This window comes from Procambarus clarkii, chromosome 10 (assembly GCF_040958095.1).
Source record: "Procambarus clarkii isolate CNS0578487 chromosome 10, FALCON_Pclarkii_2.0, whole genome shotgun sequence".
In the NCBI taxonomy this organism is placed as follows: Eukaryota; Metazoa; Arthropoda; class Malacostraca; order Decapoda; family Cambaridae; genus Procambarus; species Procambarus clarkii.
In genome coordinates, this window is record NC_091159.1 from 38871598 (window position 1) to 38890466 (window position 18869).

The 18869-nt window shown below is 43.1% G+C and overlaps 1 protein-coding gene across 1 annotated transcript in view; it reads left to right on the top strand.

Moving 5' to 3' along the window:
• Window positions 1-18869, top strand: part of LOC123745465 (cytoplasmic phosphatidylinositol transfer protein 1) — a 47089-nt gene that overhangs the window by 4420 nt on the left and 23800 nt on the right. Inside the window, exons 3-5 of the mRNA XM_045726043.2 lie at window positions 4537-4625; window positions 6844-6851; window positions 15957-16028. Of these exons, the coding sequence (XP_045581999.1) occupies window positions 4537-4625; window positions 6844-6851; window positions 15957-16028 (169 nt within the window). The remainder of the gene's footprint in view (window positions 1-4536; window positions 4626-6843; window positions 6852-15956; window positions 16029-18869) is intronic.

Below are 18869 nucleotides of genomic sequence, written 5' to 3' on the forward strand. Positions count from 1 at the left end.
TCAGTGGTGTATCCCAGCAGTCTTTACTTTTATATTCAGATTCCTTATTTTTAAATATATTTCATGTGAAAAATAAGAAATGTATATTTTTTGCTTGTTCTTGGCTACCATCACTGCCAGGGTCAAATAAAGGTGTACTATATGTATAATTGTTTCTGTAGTTCCATACTTTTGAATATGTATTTACCATTTCATAAGAAAAGCAAGTACTGTATTAATATTGTCTGACTCCATGTTGCTTGATACATGTACAGTATTACTGATAGGGTTATCTTGAGATGGTTTCGGGGCTTAGCGTCCCCACGACTCGGTCCTCGACCAGGCCTTTTTTTTGTTACACACTCCCAGGAAGCAGCCCATAGCAGCTATCTAACTCCCAGTTACCTATTTACTGCTAGTACTAGGGTGATTTGGGTTTGACCATAGTCTCATAAAAACTGCTGTTATCTCCTTTATCTACAAGTCTTAAGTCCATGTGCTGCTCTAGATAACATCTTAAGCATAAAATTTAATGCTTAATTTAATCTCCCCTGGGAATATTTTTACTTGGATATTTTGAATGCATCCCCACTATATCAAGCTTATGAAGGTACATTCAGACACAGACTAACCAGTTTCATTACCCTGAAAATAAACTTTCCAAAAAAGAGGGGGCCACAAGTGAAAATCAGATACTGTAGATGGTTTCCTTTGTATGAACAGCAATTTTGATGCTGTATCAAACAAATAACAGTATCGATGCTGTATCGATGCTAAACAAACAATAACAGTACAGTACAGAGCTTGTTTTGGCAGTGGGCCGGTGATTAAATCATATGGTCACTGCAACCATTCAAACATCTTATAAATGAAAGGCTAATGACTTAAAATAATAATAAACAAATTTCAGATAATTAAAATAAATTGCAGTTCTAGAGTGCAACCAAGAGTTACTAGTACAAAGATTGGCATCTTGCCCTGAATTTAAGGCTAACAGCTCATTTCCTATTAACATTGGGGTGCATATGTAGTACATTTCTGTGAAGTAATACTAGTGTAGATTCAGTGAGTTGATGAAAGGGCAATTAAATTTAACCTTGTTGTATATAATGAAAAGGTTGTCTTTGTGACAAAATGTGATCATGCTGTTTGGTGGAGTTATATTATTAGTTATATTATTATTATTATAATAACAATTATAATAATGTTGTAATAAATAATTATTACTCTTCCTTCTGCTGGGTCACGCAAGAAGCTGGCCTCGGGTGAAAGGGGGCTGTGACGATCTGTCTGGAACCCGTAGATGCGGGGCTCGGAAATCCACCTCCTGGGGCTCGTACGGCCCCAGCTCTGCTTCAGGAGGCTGGGGTCATTCTTGCCTTGCTGGGATGGTTCTTCTCCAGCCCCGACCACGGCGGTCTCCTGGTTTGGAGTCCCTGTGCATTCTTTTACCAACTTCGAGATAAACTCTAGGGCTGGAGCCCCTAGGGCAGTTTGTTGTTGCCTTTCCTTGTTCTGACAGTTCCTTCGACGGCACTGGAACCAGTTCTTTTGGCGTTTGCCTTTCCATTGAAGACGTTCTGCGCTGTGGAGAGGGAAAACCTGCTGCATGGTTGACAGCTTCTTCCCTTATCAACCTAACCTGGAACCAGAGTGCAACTCGATAGTTTCCCGAGACTGATGGATGCCTAGTACTAGTATCATTAACCCTTGGAATGTGTATACCATCTTATGATGTTTGACCCATGGAAAATGTAACATCCTAAGACGTATTAGGTACTTTGCAACCTTTAAAACTCCTTGTACAGTGTTTCTAATTGGTATTTGAAACCTCCAGTAAACATCTGCTATCTTGATAAGTGACTTCTGAATTTTGGGAAATTTTTCCTATGTTCAGGGCATGCATTTTAACAATGTAGGAAGACAAAAAAATTATTTGTTATTATTTTTCTGTGTACATTTTAATAATGCCCTATATAAACTTTGTGCAGTACAAGGGTTAAATGGATTAAATATATATTTCTCTTGTTTTCAGTTAGTTTCTTAAATATAATTTCTTGGGGGGAGGCTCTTCGGCTCCCCGGAGGTATCTGGGCTGACATGAATGTATTAAACAGTGGCATCACTGAAAACAAATGGAGTTCTGCCTAACGGGGACCACTAGCCAGAACCTGGCCCCCTCAGAGAGGCATGAGGAACAATGACCTGTAGAAACCCCCATGTGGTTGGAAGTATTCTATGTCTGCCATTGACTGAGTCAGGCTCCCAGAAAGGTAGGCACCCCAAAACAAACCTATCTGGTTAGAAATTCGCCACTGAAAGCCGAACTGTTGAACAGAACTCCCCAAATTGAAAATAAGCAAATGAGCATGATGTCACTGCCATCACCATGCAGTTGTCTGTGCAGTTCTCCCCCTCCCTGGGAGGGGGAAAGGGAAGCTCCAAACCTCCTGCCACTGGCTATCCACCTCCCAGTTCTGAGGCTGATGTGAGACCGGGTGATTGTGTGACTCTGGTCCCTGACGTTGTTCAGTGCTGTGCCTTGTGGTGTGGTCCTGTTCTGAGGTGGTGTGTGGGCCACGAGTACTTTCACCAGTACTCGGGCTGCATGCACCTAGGGTTATCTCCCCTAGGTGATCTGTAAGTACTGCCCTTGTGGCTTCGGGTTACCTTCCACAAGGCTCCGCTGTGGTCTTTTTGCTGCTTGGTAATTGCCCGTCCTTGGAGTCAGCTGGGGTGTTTCTTGCACCACTGTTTGCCTCTGGGTAGGAGGTAGTTAGTTTCATCACTGGTAGGGGTGCAAGATACTGTGCAGCTAGTTTTCTCCATAATATAGTGGCCGTGTCTGTTCCGCCTGGGGACGTTGTACTCTTGCAGGGTTTTCCTTTTATTTTTGCTTTTCTGCCTGGTGGGAGGGTCTACCCCTTGTTGTTGTTGACCTTTATACAGTATATATATTCATGGTGGTCCTCCACTTGGTCCCTGTGAGTGTACACGTCACAGGAGTTCAGCACTTAGTAGTTCGCTTGGTAGTTTGGGGTGGATGGATGTGTTTCCTGGATCCCATCTCGCTTCGTGCAAGTTTGAAGGTTACTCTGTCCCCTTGTCTCAGTGTGATAATCACCGGCCTGTCTCGGTTCGTTCCCCTGTCCATGGAATGGAGAGTCGACTTCTTCAATTGTCTCTGCCGGACATGCAGACTCCTGGAAGTGGACCTCTTTACATCTGCGTGGTCTCGGCATCTCCCGATATATGTGGCGCCCTTCCCTGACTGGAGCATTCGCAATGGATGCCTTTTGGCAGGACTGGTCGAAGTGGGGTTACCCGTACCTCTTCCCCCCCCTCCCCCCGGTTCGGCTGTTACCTCAGGTCCTGGCTTACCACAGGAGAGTAGTCCTAGTGACCCCTTGGTTGCCAGCCCAGCCTTGGTTTCAGGCACTGCTTGCTTGGTGTCTGAACCCAGGGCATTTTGTGTGGCTCCGCCTCTTCAAGCAGGTCGGACTGGTCCGGTACATGGCTGGTTCGGCTTTCTCCTCCACTTTTCATGTCTGGTCTTTTTGACGTGGGTTTATCACCATTTGTATCGGTGATCAGGTGGCTTTGCTGATAGTATCCTACCTGAGAGCATTGTCTCGGTGACATATGAAGTCTACTGGCGTTCTTTCCGCCATTTTCTCTCTCTTCGTAGGTTGTCTTCTATTTCTGATTGAGTTGTCTTATTAAATCTAGCCAGCCTGCGGTCTGTCCTCGTGCTCATGATGTTAGGAAGTGTGCTGCATTGGCTGCCGTGTTTGGCAACATGTCTTAGGCTGATATTTGATCACGGGGATTTTGGAGGTTGAACAGGGTCCTGGCAATTCGATATTTGGTTAACATTCCTGGGCCTGGGTGTTCTTGTGTTGCTTTAGGTCGCAAGTTGCAGTCAGTTGTCTCGACTTTGAGTTGAGGAGTGTGTGGGAGCTGCCTCCCTGGTAAGTCCCTCTATTCCTTATAGAATAGAGGGAAAATCAACATTGAATGTAATGAAATGCCATTTGCTGGGTGAGCCCCAGAGGCTCCTTGGCAACCCTGCCTTCTTCCGGTCAGCGTTTTTTGCGTGGTTGATACTTAGCCTCCTAATTGGAGTGGCTGGGTCGCTGCCAAGGGGGAGGGGGGGGTGTCTGGGGCTGCATGAATGAGTGACACAGCGATGGAGTGTGATGTTTGCTTGTTTCCTTGGGATTGGAGGGAGTTCTACCTTTCTATTCTGTTTTCGGTTGCAATTTTCTTACCGTGTGGGGTCTGTTTTGTTATGCCTACCTTTCTGGGTGCCTAACCCCAGTTGATGGCAGACAAGGAATACCCCCCAACTACGGGGGTTTTCCAGGGCCATTGCCACCTGTGCCTTTCTGAGGGGGGGGCAGGTTCTGGCTCATGGTCCCTGGTAAGCTGAACTCCATAGACGAATGCCCTGGTCTAATGATTTGCACATTAGCCCCATAGCTCCAGGGAAAACCTGGGGCTTACCCAGAAAATGGTGTTTCATTACATTCAACGCTGTTTTTTTTTTTTTTTCAGGAAGCTGCCACTCTGGATTCGATCTTATATTCCACGCTTCATATATCTGACAGAGAAGGCCTGGAATTACTATCCATATACAGAAACAGGTAATAACTGATGATGAGAATAAATAATTTAAGAAATTTCATTACTCTATTTTCAGAATTTTAAAACTTTTGTTATTGTAGTTTATTTTTAATGGTAAGAAATGAAATTCTAATGAAGTTTCCAGAGAAAGAATGTTGCACCAGCACTTAACAGATAGCAGAGTTCATGATGAATTAGGCTATATGTTTGAAAGACCAAAAATCTAATAAAACTACAATGCTGTATATCGTAATGGTAAAGATATTTATTTAGGGTTTATTCATATCATAGTAATAAAGTATCTGGAAGGGATACCATGTAATTTTTAAAGGAAAAATATTTATGAGGAAATCCCTGAGTAGTTCCCTGAGCTTAACTCTGGTACCACCTAGTCTACCACTTGGGCTAGACGGTAGAGTGACGGTCTTTCTTCATTCAAGTTGGCGTTCAATCAACGACCGTGCAATTGGTTGGGCACCACACTTTCCCTCTGTCCCATTCCCAAACCCTTATCCTGATCCCTTCCTAGTGCTATATAGTCATAATGGCTTAGCACTTTTTCCTGATGGTTCCCTTCTGGTACCACTAAGGCTTAGCCCAACACTTCAAGCCTTTTGAGACTTGTCCTCATCCGCTGGAAACGATGACCAGAATGTGGCTTACTCGATAAGGCAAGGGCAACTTGGGTATCAGATCAAACCAAAACTGGGAAAACACCTGACAGAAAGCATGGGCTCAGCAAAACAACTGTTCAAAGGAACTGAGGCACCTCATGTAAACATGACAAATGATCATTGCCGCACTGATTACATGACCACCACCAGATGGCAGCTTAGGTCACCTGGGGCATCAGCTAGCCTGCCACTTTACTCTGGAATCACTAGTGCTATATCCCTTCACCCCATATAGTAGAAGGGACATGGAGCTAGTGAGGGCTCCCCAGAAAACTTGTTTCATTACATTCAGACCTTGATTTCTGGGAAGGAGCCACAGTTGTGCCCCAATATTAATCTCAACGGCACCTTGAAAGAGATCATCATCACTTTAGGAAAACAGAAAAGCTGGATGGGAGCCTGGGGCAAAAGAATTCCAGCTGCATGCCAAACATTCATGGAGGACACAACTATGGTGAGACTGAAGAACATCTATTAAGTAACATTTGGCCAACACCAATTTGAACCACTAAAAGAAAATGAGCTGTGGACACTATGCCAAAAAAATAAAAAAGGCATCAAAGCAGCAATCTTTTACATATCAATGAGAGTGGGGAAAATAGCTGGCTGATTGAACTGAACCCCCATTTTAAGGACCTAGGAAAGGTGGGTTGACAAAATTGCCACGACTAATAGCAGAAATAATGTGCATGGAAAACTGCACTACAGTCTCATATGATGGAGTATATGATGCAATCCCCCAACTTGATAAATCTAGTGGCAATGACAGAAAACCTCACCAGAGGCAAAAGTTTCAACAGGAGCCAAGAATGAAGGTTAATAGGCTCAGATAAAAATAATTCCTAAACCCAAATGAACAAAACCCACACTGCCAGAGAAGAGTGGAAAACTTTCCAACATAATAACCAAAACGCCACCTAAAAATGAATGCCAAAAGCGAGGAGAAGATAAGTAAACTAGCATGTGGTCCAAAGGCTAAAAGATTCCAGAGATGCACGAACTGGCCAAAAATGAAAGGAAGCCAGAACAACAATAACCCTTATCGTACACAACCAGCATGAAAACAAACCCACCACCACAACTGAACCACAGCAGCATAGCCACAATCATGATTCCATCACAAATACAAACATCAAAATTACAACCAAAACAATGACTGTAATAACCACTATAAATGCAACCATTACTATAAATATAGCCAACTCATGCTCATGACATTTACTGTGCTTATTAAACAAACTTGTGATCATTACACCATCCTGTATTCATTACACACTGAATTCATTATAATCTCCTCTACTCATTTCAGCATTATAATAATTGTTTCCCTGTACTCATTATGCCTCCCCATTCATATCAAGAACTATCTCAGTCCAAGGAACCTTTCTCACTGGGTCCTCATATGAAGAAATCATATATTTAGTAACTTATATATGCCAATTAACTGGTAGTGGAGTATATAGTTTTTTAACACAGTAGATTAATAAAAGCACAACTTGATACATAGGCCTACCTACTAATTCTGTGATTTATTTTTTTCATGTGATATGTTCCGGCACAACAGAATACACAGTGAGTATATTCTCTGTTTTTTTAACTGTTTGTTGTATGGTATATGGTGGAAGGGGTAAATTAGACAAACTTCGTTGTTTTAAGAGTTCGTAGTTTGCACTGAATTCATTGTACAGGCTAACCTAAAAAATCTAGATCTTCCAGACCCAATCTGAATTTACAAAAAATCTCGGTTTCCCAAATTTGTCTTTTGTAGTCATTTCTGTAGAGAGACCCTTCAGCTCCCTAGAGCTATACCAGGCTGATTAGACCGTGGCAACAGTCAATCGATGGAGTTCTAGGCCTACCGGGTACCAGCGCCAGGACCTGGCCCCCTCAGAGAGGCACGAGGAGCAATGGCCTATAGAGTAATTACAATGGCCATGTAATTGGAAGCAGGCTATGTCTGCCACTACCAGGTCAGGCACCCAGAAAGGTAGGAACTCCAAAACAAACTACAGCTGGTTAAAAATTGCAAATCAAAAGGCGAACTAGCAAACAGAACTCCCCAATCAAAAACAAGCAAACAAGCATGACGTAACCACTGCCACCACGCCACTGTGACATTGCGAGTAAAGCTAAGACCCAACCAAAGCTGCTCCACAGCCATATCAGGAGGAAAACAGCGGTGAAGGAACAAGTAATGAAACTGAGAAAAGGGGAGAATAGATACACAGAGAATGAGAGGTGTGTGAAGAACTCAACAAGAGATTCCAGGAGGTCTTCACAAAAAAAATGAAGCCCCTGCACTAAATGAGATGGAAGCAAACCAAGTAACCTTGGAAGATTTTGACCTCACCAGTGATGAGGTCAAAAGAAATCTGATGGAACTGAATGTGACAAAGGCTGGTGGGCCTGATGGAATCTCACCGGGATATTAAAGAAGATGCAGAAGCACTAAGCGTGTCACACTCTATGGTGTATAACAGGTCACTGGAAACAGGAGACCTACCAGAAAGCTGGAAGACAGCTAATGTAGTCCCAATATACAAAAAGGGTGACAGGCAAGAGGCACTGAACTACAGGCCAGTTTCCCTAACTTGTATACCATGCAAGATGATGGAGAAGATTGTGAGGAAAAGATTCGTAGAGCATCTGGATGGAAATAGCTTTGTAACACACCACCAGAATGGGTTCAGAGATGGTAAATCGTGCCTCACAGGGTTAATAGAATTCTATGACTAAGCAACAAAAATTAGGCAAGAAAGAGAAGGGTGGGCAGACTGCATTTTCTTTGGACTGTCAGAAAGCTTTTGACACAGTACCCCATAAAAGACTGTTACAAAAGTTGGAGCAATAGGCAGGAGTAAAAGGTAAGGTACGCCAGTGGATAAGGGAGTATCTAAGCAACAGGAAACAGCGAGTAACTGTGAGGGGGGAGGGAGACATCAGAGTGGCGAGATGTCACCAGCGGAGTCCCACAGGGCTCTGTACTTGGATCCATCCTGTTTCTAATATATGTAAAGGAGCTTCCAGAGGGTATAGACTCATCCCTCTCAATGTTTGCTGATGATGATCAAGAATCAAGACAAATGACAATAGACAGAGACTACAGGATGACCTGGACAGGCTGGAGGAATGGTCTAGAAAATGGCTAGTAAAGTTCAACTCGGGGAAACTGCAAAGTAATGAAATTAGGCGAAGGGAGCAGAAGGCTGAACACAAGGTACCATCTGGGAGGTGAAATCCTACAAGAGTCAAATAGAGAGAAAGATCTGGGGGTTGATATCACACCGAACCTGTCCTCAGAGGCCCACATCAAAAGGATATCCTCAGCGGCATATGCTAGACTGGCCAACATAAGGACTGCCTTTAGAAACTTATGTAAGGAATCGTTTAGGACCCTGTATACCACTTATGTCAGACCAATCCTGGAATATGCTGCTCCAGCTTGGAGTTCATATCTAGTTAAACAAAAGACAAAGTTAGAGAAGATTTAGTGGTATGCCACCAAACTCGTCCTGGAACCGAGAGGTATGAGCTGCGAGGAAAGGTTAAAGGAGCTGAAACTCACGTCCTTGGAAGATATAAGAATAAGGGGAGACATGATAACCACCTACAAAATTCTCAAGGGAAATTGACAGGATGGACAAAGACAAACTCTTTAGCATGGGCGGAACACGAACAAGGGGACACAGGTGGAAACTGTGTGTACCCAAATGAGCCACACACACATTAAAAAGAACTTTTTCAGTGTCAGAGTAACTAGTAAATGGAATGCATTAGGCAGTGATGTGGTGAAAACTGACTCCATTCACAGTTTGAAATGTAGATATGATAGAACCCAGTAGGCTCAGGAATCTGTACACCAGTTGATTGACAGTTGAGAGGCAGAACCAGAGAGTCATAGCTCAACAAGGGGGGGGGGGGTGGTCCCAGACCTCCCACGCCGGCTAGCCAACCCTAGTTCAAGAGGCTGTTGTGTTGGTGACGGTCGATCAACCCTGACTTCATCCTTTTGAGCAGTGTTGTAGAGTGATGGTGTTCTGTGTTGGTGGTGTGAGCCCGGAGTAATATAAGATTACTGGGGCTGCATGCACCTAGGCCACCTTCCCTAGGTGCCCTGTAAGTATTACCCTTGCGGTTTAGGGTTAACTTCCATGAACCTTTTGGGAGCTACCTCCGCGTAGTTCTGTTGCTGCTAGGTGATTGCCCACCCTTGGGGTTCAGCTGGGGTGGTTCTTACTCCTGTTTGGTTTTTGGGTAGGAAGTAGTATCATCGCTGGCTGGAGCACAAGGTACTTGCAGCTGGCTGATATACGCTTAGTGACCTGTTCTGTTCCCCTGGAGACATAGTGCTTTTGCAGGGTTTTTATTTTTTGTTTTGCCTGGTGGGGGTCTGCCTGGTGTGGCTGTAGGATCACTTGTATGATTTTGGTGGCCCTCTGCTTAGTCCCTGTGCTTGCATATGTCGCACGGGGTTCAGCTTTTAGTTTGTTGGCTTGGTAGCTCTGGGATAACCAGTTAGCAGTATCTTGCCTGGGCTTCCCTTAGCAGTCAAAGAGCCCTAGGAACCCCCATTGCAGCTCATTGGTCTGATGGAGGAGACTTCCGAGTCCCACCTCGCTTCTTGCGAGTTTGAAGGCTGCTCTGTCCCCTTGTTTCAGGGTGACACTCACCGTCTTTGCCCCACCATGCTGCCTGTGGGGTCAATGTCACGTTTGACCCGGAGTCCTGCGAAAGGTGTTCCTTTCTTGTACTCCAGTTCACCCAGTCCACTGATGTTGATATTTTGGTGCAGGCAGCTTCAGCATTGCATGCACGGTTTAGGTTGCTGCAATGAGCTAAGTAGATAGCCTTTCCCTTGCATTTGCCTTGCCAGGTAGCCTTGCAGGTGCCCCGCTTTGGTTATTGAGACCCGGACATGGGGGTGTTCATTGCCTCACCTTTGGTTTCATTCGTGCCCCCTTGTCCTTTCCCTGCTGTGGTTCATCTTGCTGCTCCTCCCTCACCCCCCTCCCTGCTCCCGGGTTTTGAGGGTTTGAGGGTTTTCTTGGTGATGAGACTCGGGCAGCTTCAGGGACTGCCCCTACCGGTTTGGCGGTCCTGACGTGGAAGTTCCCAGGGCTGCGGAAGAGTTGATTTGAGGGGGGCTTGGGTCCTGTTTGACCCCACTTAGGTGTTGTTACCCTCAGCGCGGGACTTGTTACAGGCGGAGGGGTTTTCCTATTCCCCCTCCGTGTACAAGTTTGATATGAGTTCGACTCCTTCCCCGGGTTCGGTTCCCGGTTCCCTTGGGTTTCTTGGTTCCCTCCTTCCGGAGGTTTTTGGCCTCTCGCATCCCGCTGAGGTAGGTGTGGGAGGCCCTTGTGGCTTACCTCCTTCGAGACCTGGATTACACCTCAATATTGGATCCTTCTTCTTTTGAGTTTGGCTCCTCTTTTCCTTACTGGATGCGTTACAATGTGTGTTCCTGGCTGGCAGACTGCCCTTTCTTTTCGTTGAGGGTGTGGCATGCATTCTGCTGGACCCGGACCCCCGGGGTGGGGGGGGGGGGGGTGGAAGAGGCGTGATGGTCCTGCCTGGAAGAATTGTGCCGGGGCTCTGGGTTCTTTCGATCGTCGTAAGCAAGTTGTATCAATTTCAGGGCCGGCCAGTTTGTATCAGTTTTCTGAGCTTCCCTCTTCTCCTGTGCTCTGTACTCACCTAGTTGTACTCAGCTAGTTGTGCTTGCGGGGGCCGAGCTTTGGCTCTTTGGTCCCACCTCTCAACTGTCAATCAACTGGAGTACAGATTCCTGAGCCTACTGGGCTCTTATCATACCTACATCTGAAGCTGTGTATGGAATTCAGCCTCCACAACATCACTGCCTAATGCATTCTATCTGTTAACTACTCAGACACTGAAAAGTTCTTTCTAATGTCTCTGTGGCTCATTTGGGTACTCAGCTTCCACCTGTGTCCCCTTGGGCATGTACCACCTTTGTTGAGTTCTCAGGGTTTGGCTCTCTTGGCCGTTCATGTCCGGGGGGTTTTCAACGTCCTGACGAATGGCCTGTCACGGTTCATTCTCCTGCCACTGAATGGACAGTCAACCCCGACTCATTCAGTTAGCTCTACCGGACTTAGGGGTTCCCGGAGGTGGGTCTCTTCGCGTCGGTGTGGTCAAGGCATCTCCCAATTTATGTTGCGTCCTTTCTTGACTGCGAGCCATAGGGGTCAATGCCTTCAGGCAGGACTGGTCAAGGTGGGGTCACCTGTACTACTTTTCCCCGGTTCCACTGTTGCTCCAGGTCCTGGCTCGGTTGGAGACTTACCAAGGGATAGTAGTCCTGATGACCCCTTGGTGGCCGGCCCAGCCTTGGTTTCAGGCGCTGCTTGCTTGGTGTCCGAGCCCGGTTGGTTTTCCCACGGTTCTGCCTCTTTCAGCAGATCGGGTCAGTCCGTTATGTAGCCGATTCGCTTTGCTCCTCTGTCTTTGCAACTGGTCTTTCTGATGTAGGTGTATCGCCATTTTTTGGTGAGCAGGTGGCCTTGTTGATGGTGTCCCACCTGCGTGCTTCGTTTCGGCGGCAGTATGAAGTTTCCTGGCAGTCCTTTCGTTACTTCTTGTCCCTCCGTAGGTTTTCTTCAGTTTTGGATTGGGTTGTCTTGTCCATCCTTTATTGGTTGTTTCAAGACCATCATCTTATGCCGAATACTGTCACCTCGTATTGTGTGGCACTGGCGGAGCTGCTTCAACTTGTGTTCGGGGTAGATGTTACCGCTCTGTTCTACAAGCTGTCTCATGCATTATTTCACTTACTGCCTGCTTCCTGCACCTCCTGAGACGTCCTGGTCATTGGACTGGGTGCTCTCTTTTCTCTCTCCTTTTAGGTTTGTTGTGGCCCCTTCGGTTTAAGATTGTTTTTCGAAGGCTCTTTTTTTTTTTCCTGTTGGCATTGACCTCTTGGGGTCAGGTTGGGAAGCTTCATGCTCTCCTCTGGCACAGTGGTTTCTGTTCCTTTGGTTATGGAGGTAGGTTTGTTCATTTGCAGTTGTCTCCTCCTTTTCTGGCGAAGAATGAGACTGCTGCTTTTTGGAGGGGGCCTTAGGTTGTTGATGCTTGGTTGGTTTGACCGGGGGAGCATCATCTGTTGTGTCCAGTTGCGGCTCTATCACCGTTACCTGCGTGCCACAGCTTCGGTGGCCGGGGACGCCCTCTAGGTTGACCCGGCTTCCCCTTCTTCCCTGTTCCAGGGTTTGGGTCTCCCAGGTTGTTCGCAGAGTTATTCGGTCCAGCCAGCCAGCGTATAATCTATCCTCTTGGCCATGACGTTTGGAAGTTTGCTGCGTTGGCTGCCATCTTTGATAATATGTCTTGGGCTGACATTCAGGCACTAGGTTTTTGGAGGTCGAACAGGGTCCTGGCCTCTCGCTACCTAGTTAATGTTCCTGGCCCTAGTTGGGCATGTGTCGCATTGGGTCAGCAATTGCAGCCAGTTGTCTCGACTTCGAGTTGAGGAACAAGTGGCAACTGCCTCCCGGGTATGTCCTTCTTGGGGACATACCTGGGATCTTTGATTAAGTAGCTCCGGGGATCAGAAGGGGCTCCCCCAGAAAACCAGTGTTGAATGTAATGAAACGCCATTTTCTGGGTGATACCCGGAGGCTCCCCAGAGGAGGCTTCCTCCCTCCCTCCAGTCGGCGTTTTTTGCAGTTTTTGACATCCAGCCTCTGAACTAAGGGTGGATAGCCAGCGCAGGGGTCTGAAGCCCTCCTTTTCCCTCCCGGGGTAGGGGGGGAGCTGCACAGACAGCAGCACAGTGACGGTTGTGATGTCATGCTTATTTTTAGTTTTGGGAATTCTGTTCAACAGTTTGTGTTTCAGTAGAAATTTTTTAACCAGATAGGGTTTGTTTTCGGGCACTTACCTTTCATGACTGGTGCCTGACCCAGTTGATGGCAGACAGAATGCTTCTAACCACTCTGGTTTCTATAGACCATTGTTCCTCGTTCCTCACATTGGGGGCCAGGTTCTAGCTCGTGGTCCCTGGTAGGCAGAACTCCATTTGCTTTGAATCATGCCACAGTCTAATACATTTATATCTAATATCAGCCCAGATAGCTCAGGAGAAACCTCCGGGTGTTACCCAAAAAATGGCGTTTCATTACATTTAGCGCTGGTTTTTCTAGTGTTTTGACTACCACACTTTTTAACCCTTGAACTGCGCAACACATCAATAGCTGTGGTGAGTAACTGTCGCGGAATTGTGCACCACAGCTATTGACGTGTTCATAGTACAGTGCAAGATACAGTAATGCTGAGGGAGGGAGGGAGGTAGCTTTGTCTGCTGACTGTGTGGCCACCTGTTATTGTCTAGAATCACCATATCAGCTTAGTGGTTCGCTACGGTGAAAACAAGTGTAGATACTTATATATAACGTGAGCATATCGTTTAATAACAGCACAAACAATATGGTGGGAGCAGGAATCTTAGTGAGGGAGGGGAGGCAGCGTTGGCTGACTGTGTGTGGCGTCCTCTGTTGCTGTCTGAACTCGCCATACCAGCTTAGTTGTACAGTTATGGTGAACAAAATGTATTGATACTTACATATAATGTGTGTATATATTGTAATAACACCACAAACAGTATGGGTGGAGGAGGAATTTAATGAGTCTGACCTTGAACGAGTGAGGGCGGGGAGGCAGCGGCTGCTGACTGTGAGTGGCGTTCTCTGTTGCTGTCTGAACTCACCATACCAGCTTAGTTGTACAGTTATGATGAACAAAACATGTAGATACTTGTATATAAATCATCTGTATATAGTGAATAAAAGCAAAAACAGTATGGTGGGAGGAGGAGTGTTGGTGAGTGAGGCAAGGTGAGGGAGGGAAGGATGGCGGTGTTTGCTGGTTGGTGTGTGGCGGCCACTCGTCGTTGGTATTGCTTACCATACAAACTTAGTGGTTCGTTTTGATGAACAAAACATGCAGATATTTGTATATAACCTGTGTATATAGTGTAATAACAGCAAAATTATTTGTTTATTGTTTTATGAACATAATAATTGAATATGCACACCATAATTTTGAGTATAGCAATGATTCACACAATTTATTATATAAATATATCATACTACACACTATTGAATATTACTGCAAAAAAATAAAAAAATCAATAAGAGACATTGAAATAATTAGTAAATAATATCTTTGTGGCAACTGCTACCTGAAAGCCCTGGCGGAGCTGACCGCCTCTGGCGATTGCTCTGTTAATGCCTCAATTTTGCCAGACTTCCTCATCTTATTGCAGCCAAAATATGTCACGTATGATTTTTTCCATGGTCAGGGAACACAAATGAACACTTATATAAGAGGAATTTTTTTTTTTTATTTTTTCTATTTCTTGTGCCTGGGCATGTTGCAGGCTATAATCACAAGAGCAGCCCAGGGGTTAATGGTACGGGTCTATAATTTAGAGGTCCTGCTTGGCTCCCATTTTTATAGATTGGAACTATGTAAGCCTTTTTCCATATATTAGCTAAGATTCCTGTGCACAATGATGTCTTCAATATTAATTGGAGTTGAACCCTGAGCTCAGTTGCACATTCTCGCAGCACCCAAGGTGAAACTCCATCAGGTCCAACTGCTTTATTTCTCCCTAGCCCCTTTAGTAATTTTTCCACTTCGTCTTGAGATATTTCTACGTATTCTATGTTGTGCTCTGAAATTGGCATTGGGTCTGGCTCTGAAAACATCATTTTATACAAGCTTATTTTGGAACTGTTCATTTAGCATTTCACACATTACTTTTTCATTTTCAATAATCGTGTTTCCCATTTTCAATCTCTGGATTTTATCCTTTACATGCAGCTTGTTTTAATGAATATATAGAAATGGTCTGAATATGTTTTAGATTTATCTGCTATCTCTTTCTCAATCTCCTTTCTGCCTCTCTCCTCACTGCTGTGAATTTGTTTCTTGCTTGCTTGTAATGCTGGTATGTTTGAGGGTTAGGCCTCTTCCTATATTGAACCTATTTTCTAGTCTTTTCCTTTCTATCCCTCTCATAGTTTCTGTGGAATCAATCCTGTTTTCTGGTTCTGCAGCTCTGTTTTGGTATGAATGTTTATGTGCTTTCAATGTATATTTTGCAAAATTTGGCATACATCTCATTTACTTCCTTGCCTAGCAACAAATCTGTCCAATTAAATTCATTAAATAATTTTCTAAGTTCCACATAGTGTCCTCTCTTGAAATCGAGTTTATCAATTGTTTCAATGTCCCCATTACCTTCTAGATTATATCCCTAAGCATATATTATTTCCAACAGGACATGATCACACTTTTTCCATGGGTAATGATGTCAAATATCTCTTCTTCTTGCTTGGTGAATTCAAAATCCAGTATTGACAGAAAATCCCCTTCTCTCATTCTTGTGACCTGCTTGATGTGTTGATACACAAATGTTTCCAGAATGAAGTTTACAAATCTGCCTGTCCAATTCCCTCTGTTCTTGCTTCAGAGGCCTCCCACCATATTGCTTTCAAGTTGAAGTCCCCAAGTACCAGGGTGTTGTTCTCCCTATACTCCTCATAGGGTGAGGAGCATCTCTTTCTATGCTGTAAACTTAACGTATTAAATTAATATATATAATTATGGAATAATTTAATTTAATTATGGTATTGATTTTTTCTTTTACAGTGCTCCGTTATTCCAAGATTTTCTATCAAAATACGCACACGATACGAAAATAACAACGGATCCTCAGATAATGTAAGTTTCTTGCTCACGTGTGTACACGTAGAAATATTATTTTTTTGTGATAATTAAGAAATTGAAATTTTTGCTGTGCATGAAGATAACTGAATATATTAGAGGACATTGTCAATAAAATAATGTAGACTAATTTTTTAAGTAGCGTAAAAGAGGTAGATTGCAGTAGGTTAGGTTATAGGTAGTGGTAATTAAATTTAAATTGTAGGTCTCAGAAGTTGCTGAAAGATGTGGTGCAATTATGTACAAGTCATTCAGTGAAGACGTTGGGCATAGTTCAGTGACTATTTAAGGTCTGGTGGGTATAGTGCAGGCAATTTAATGAAGGTATGATGGCTGTAATGCAGGTATTGGGTATAATGCAACCAGTTTAACCTCCAACATGTGGCTATCAATTTAGATGCATGTGGCCTATGTGCAAAAACAAAAACAATCCCCACAAATATTGTTTGTTATTGAATGATTAATTTGGATGCAAAAGGTAAAAAAAAAAATAACTGAATATCTATATTGTAAGTAGTTTTGTGCACTGTATAAAGTAATTACAGTACAATTATAAGTACAATTACCTAAGTGTAATATAAGTACATATAAGTACATATACTTATAAGTATAATATAAGTACAATTACCTAAGTGTAGTTACAGGATGAAAGCTACTTTCATGGTTTTCTATTTTCTTGGTGCGGTGCACTGTCATATGAAGCTTTAATACTACTGGTGGTTTTGGCCTCCACCATCACCACACTTACATGACCATATTGTGATGTGTAGTGGCCCAGCTCCATCTCTAAACACCAGAGCTCTCTGTCGGCAAAATACACTGCTGGAGCTAGACACTCAATGTTGATCATGGATGTCTAGATGATCATATGTATTTGTGTAACTATGAATGTATGTATATATAAATAAAAACTAAGGATCTGCAGAAAACCTATTGGCCTGTACAAAGCAGTTCCTATATACAGGTGTATGTGAATGTTATAAATAGGAGCTGCTTCCTATTTATATCCATCCAAACTCATTGATTTTATATACAGTGAGGCCTCGATTTACGATGGTAATCCATTCCCAGAGATGTATCGTAAGTCAAAATATCGTAAGGCGAAGTGAATTTTCCCATAAGAAATAAAGGGAATTGAGTTAATCTGTTCCCCACCCTCCAAAATATTAACTTAGAAATACATTTTATACTGAATACAATTTTTTTCTCTAACTACAATACAGTACATATGTTTATCTTACCTTTATGGAGGACTCTTGATGGCATATGGAAGATGGTGATGAGGGGGCAGGAGGAGAGGTGTTACTGTTTGGAAGGGAAGTCCCCTTCCATTATAATATCAGGCAGTGAAGACTTTTCTAGGATACACACACTGGCATGTTTTGCCTGCACACCACTAGGACCTGCTTGTGGCTCACTGCTTGCTTGTCTTACTAAGAATCTGTCTAAAGACACTTGTTTTTCCCTTCATTTTAACACTTGTCTGTAGTAAGACATCACATTGTCATTTAAAGGTCAATGCAATGGCCTGCTACAGCTTTATCTGGGTGAGTTTTTTCAACAAAACTTTGCAGTTCTTCCCATATTTCACACATTTTCTTAATGAGGAAGGGACATCCTCTACTGCCTCTACACACAACTATTTTCTTAGATTGAACCTTACCACTGACTTTCTCGGGACCCATCATATAATGCCATACTCCCTGGCAAGATCAGCCACACGAACACCATGCTCGTGCTTTGCTATAATTTCCTTCTTCACTTCTACAGTGATTGCCTCTTTCTTCCCCTTGCCAGCACTATCTTTCGCAGGCTGCTTCTTGGACGACATCGTGCGTTCAGAATTGTAGTCACAAAACCACAAACAACCCACAAATATCACAATTATATGCGGAGCGATGCAGACGGATACTGGTCGTGCGCGACACCAATACAACACTGTCATCAGTGGTGGTCGGGAATGTGATGGAAGCAGCGCGACCCCACCATGTGGTGTTGATGTTACACAAACGAGCGTTTGCTATACAAGACGAATTGTTCCCGATCGGGCTGGTTGTTACCCAAAATGCTCGCCATTTGAGGCGATCGTTATTCGAGGTACCACTGTATTTATATATATATTGTACCACAGTATATATATATATATATATATATATATATATATATATATATATATATATATATATAATATATATAATATATATTATATATATTATATATATATAATATATATATATAATATATATATATATAATATATATATAATATATATACTGTATAATATATATATATAATATATATATAATATATATATATAATGTATATATAATATATATACAGTATATACTATATATATATATATATATATATATATATATATATATATATATATATATATATATATATATATATATATATATATATATATATATATATATATATATATATATATATATATATATATGTCGTACCTAGTAGCCAGAACGCACTTCTCAGCCTACTATGCAAGGCCCAATTTGCCTAATTAGCCAAATTTTCATGAATTAATTGTTTTTCGGCTACCTAACCTACCTAACCTAACCTAACTTTTTCGGCTACCTAACCTAACCTATAAAGATAGGTTAGGTTAGGTTAGGTAGGGTTGGTTAGGTTCGGTCATATATCTACGTTAATTTTAAAAACTCCACTAAAAAAAAATTGACTACATACATAATGAAATGGGTAGCTTTATCATTTCATAAGAAAAAAATTAGAGAAAATATATTAATTCAGGAAAACTTGGCTTATTAGGCAAATCGGGCCATGCATAGTAGGCTGAGAAGTGCGTTCTGGCTACTA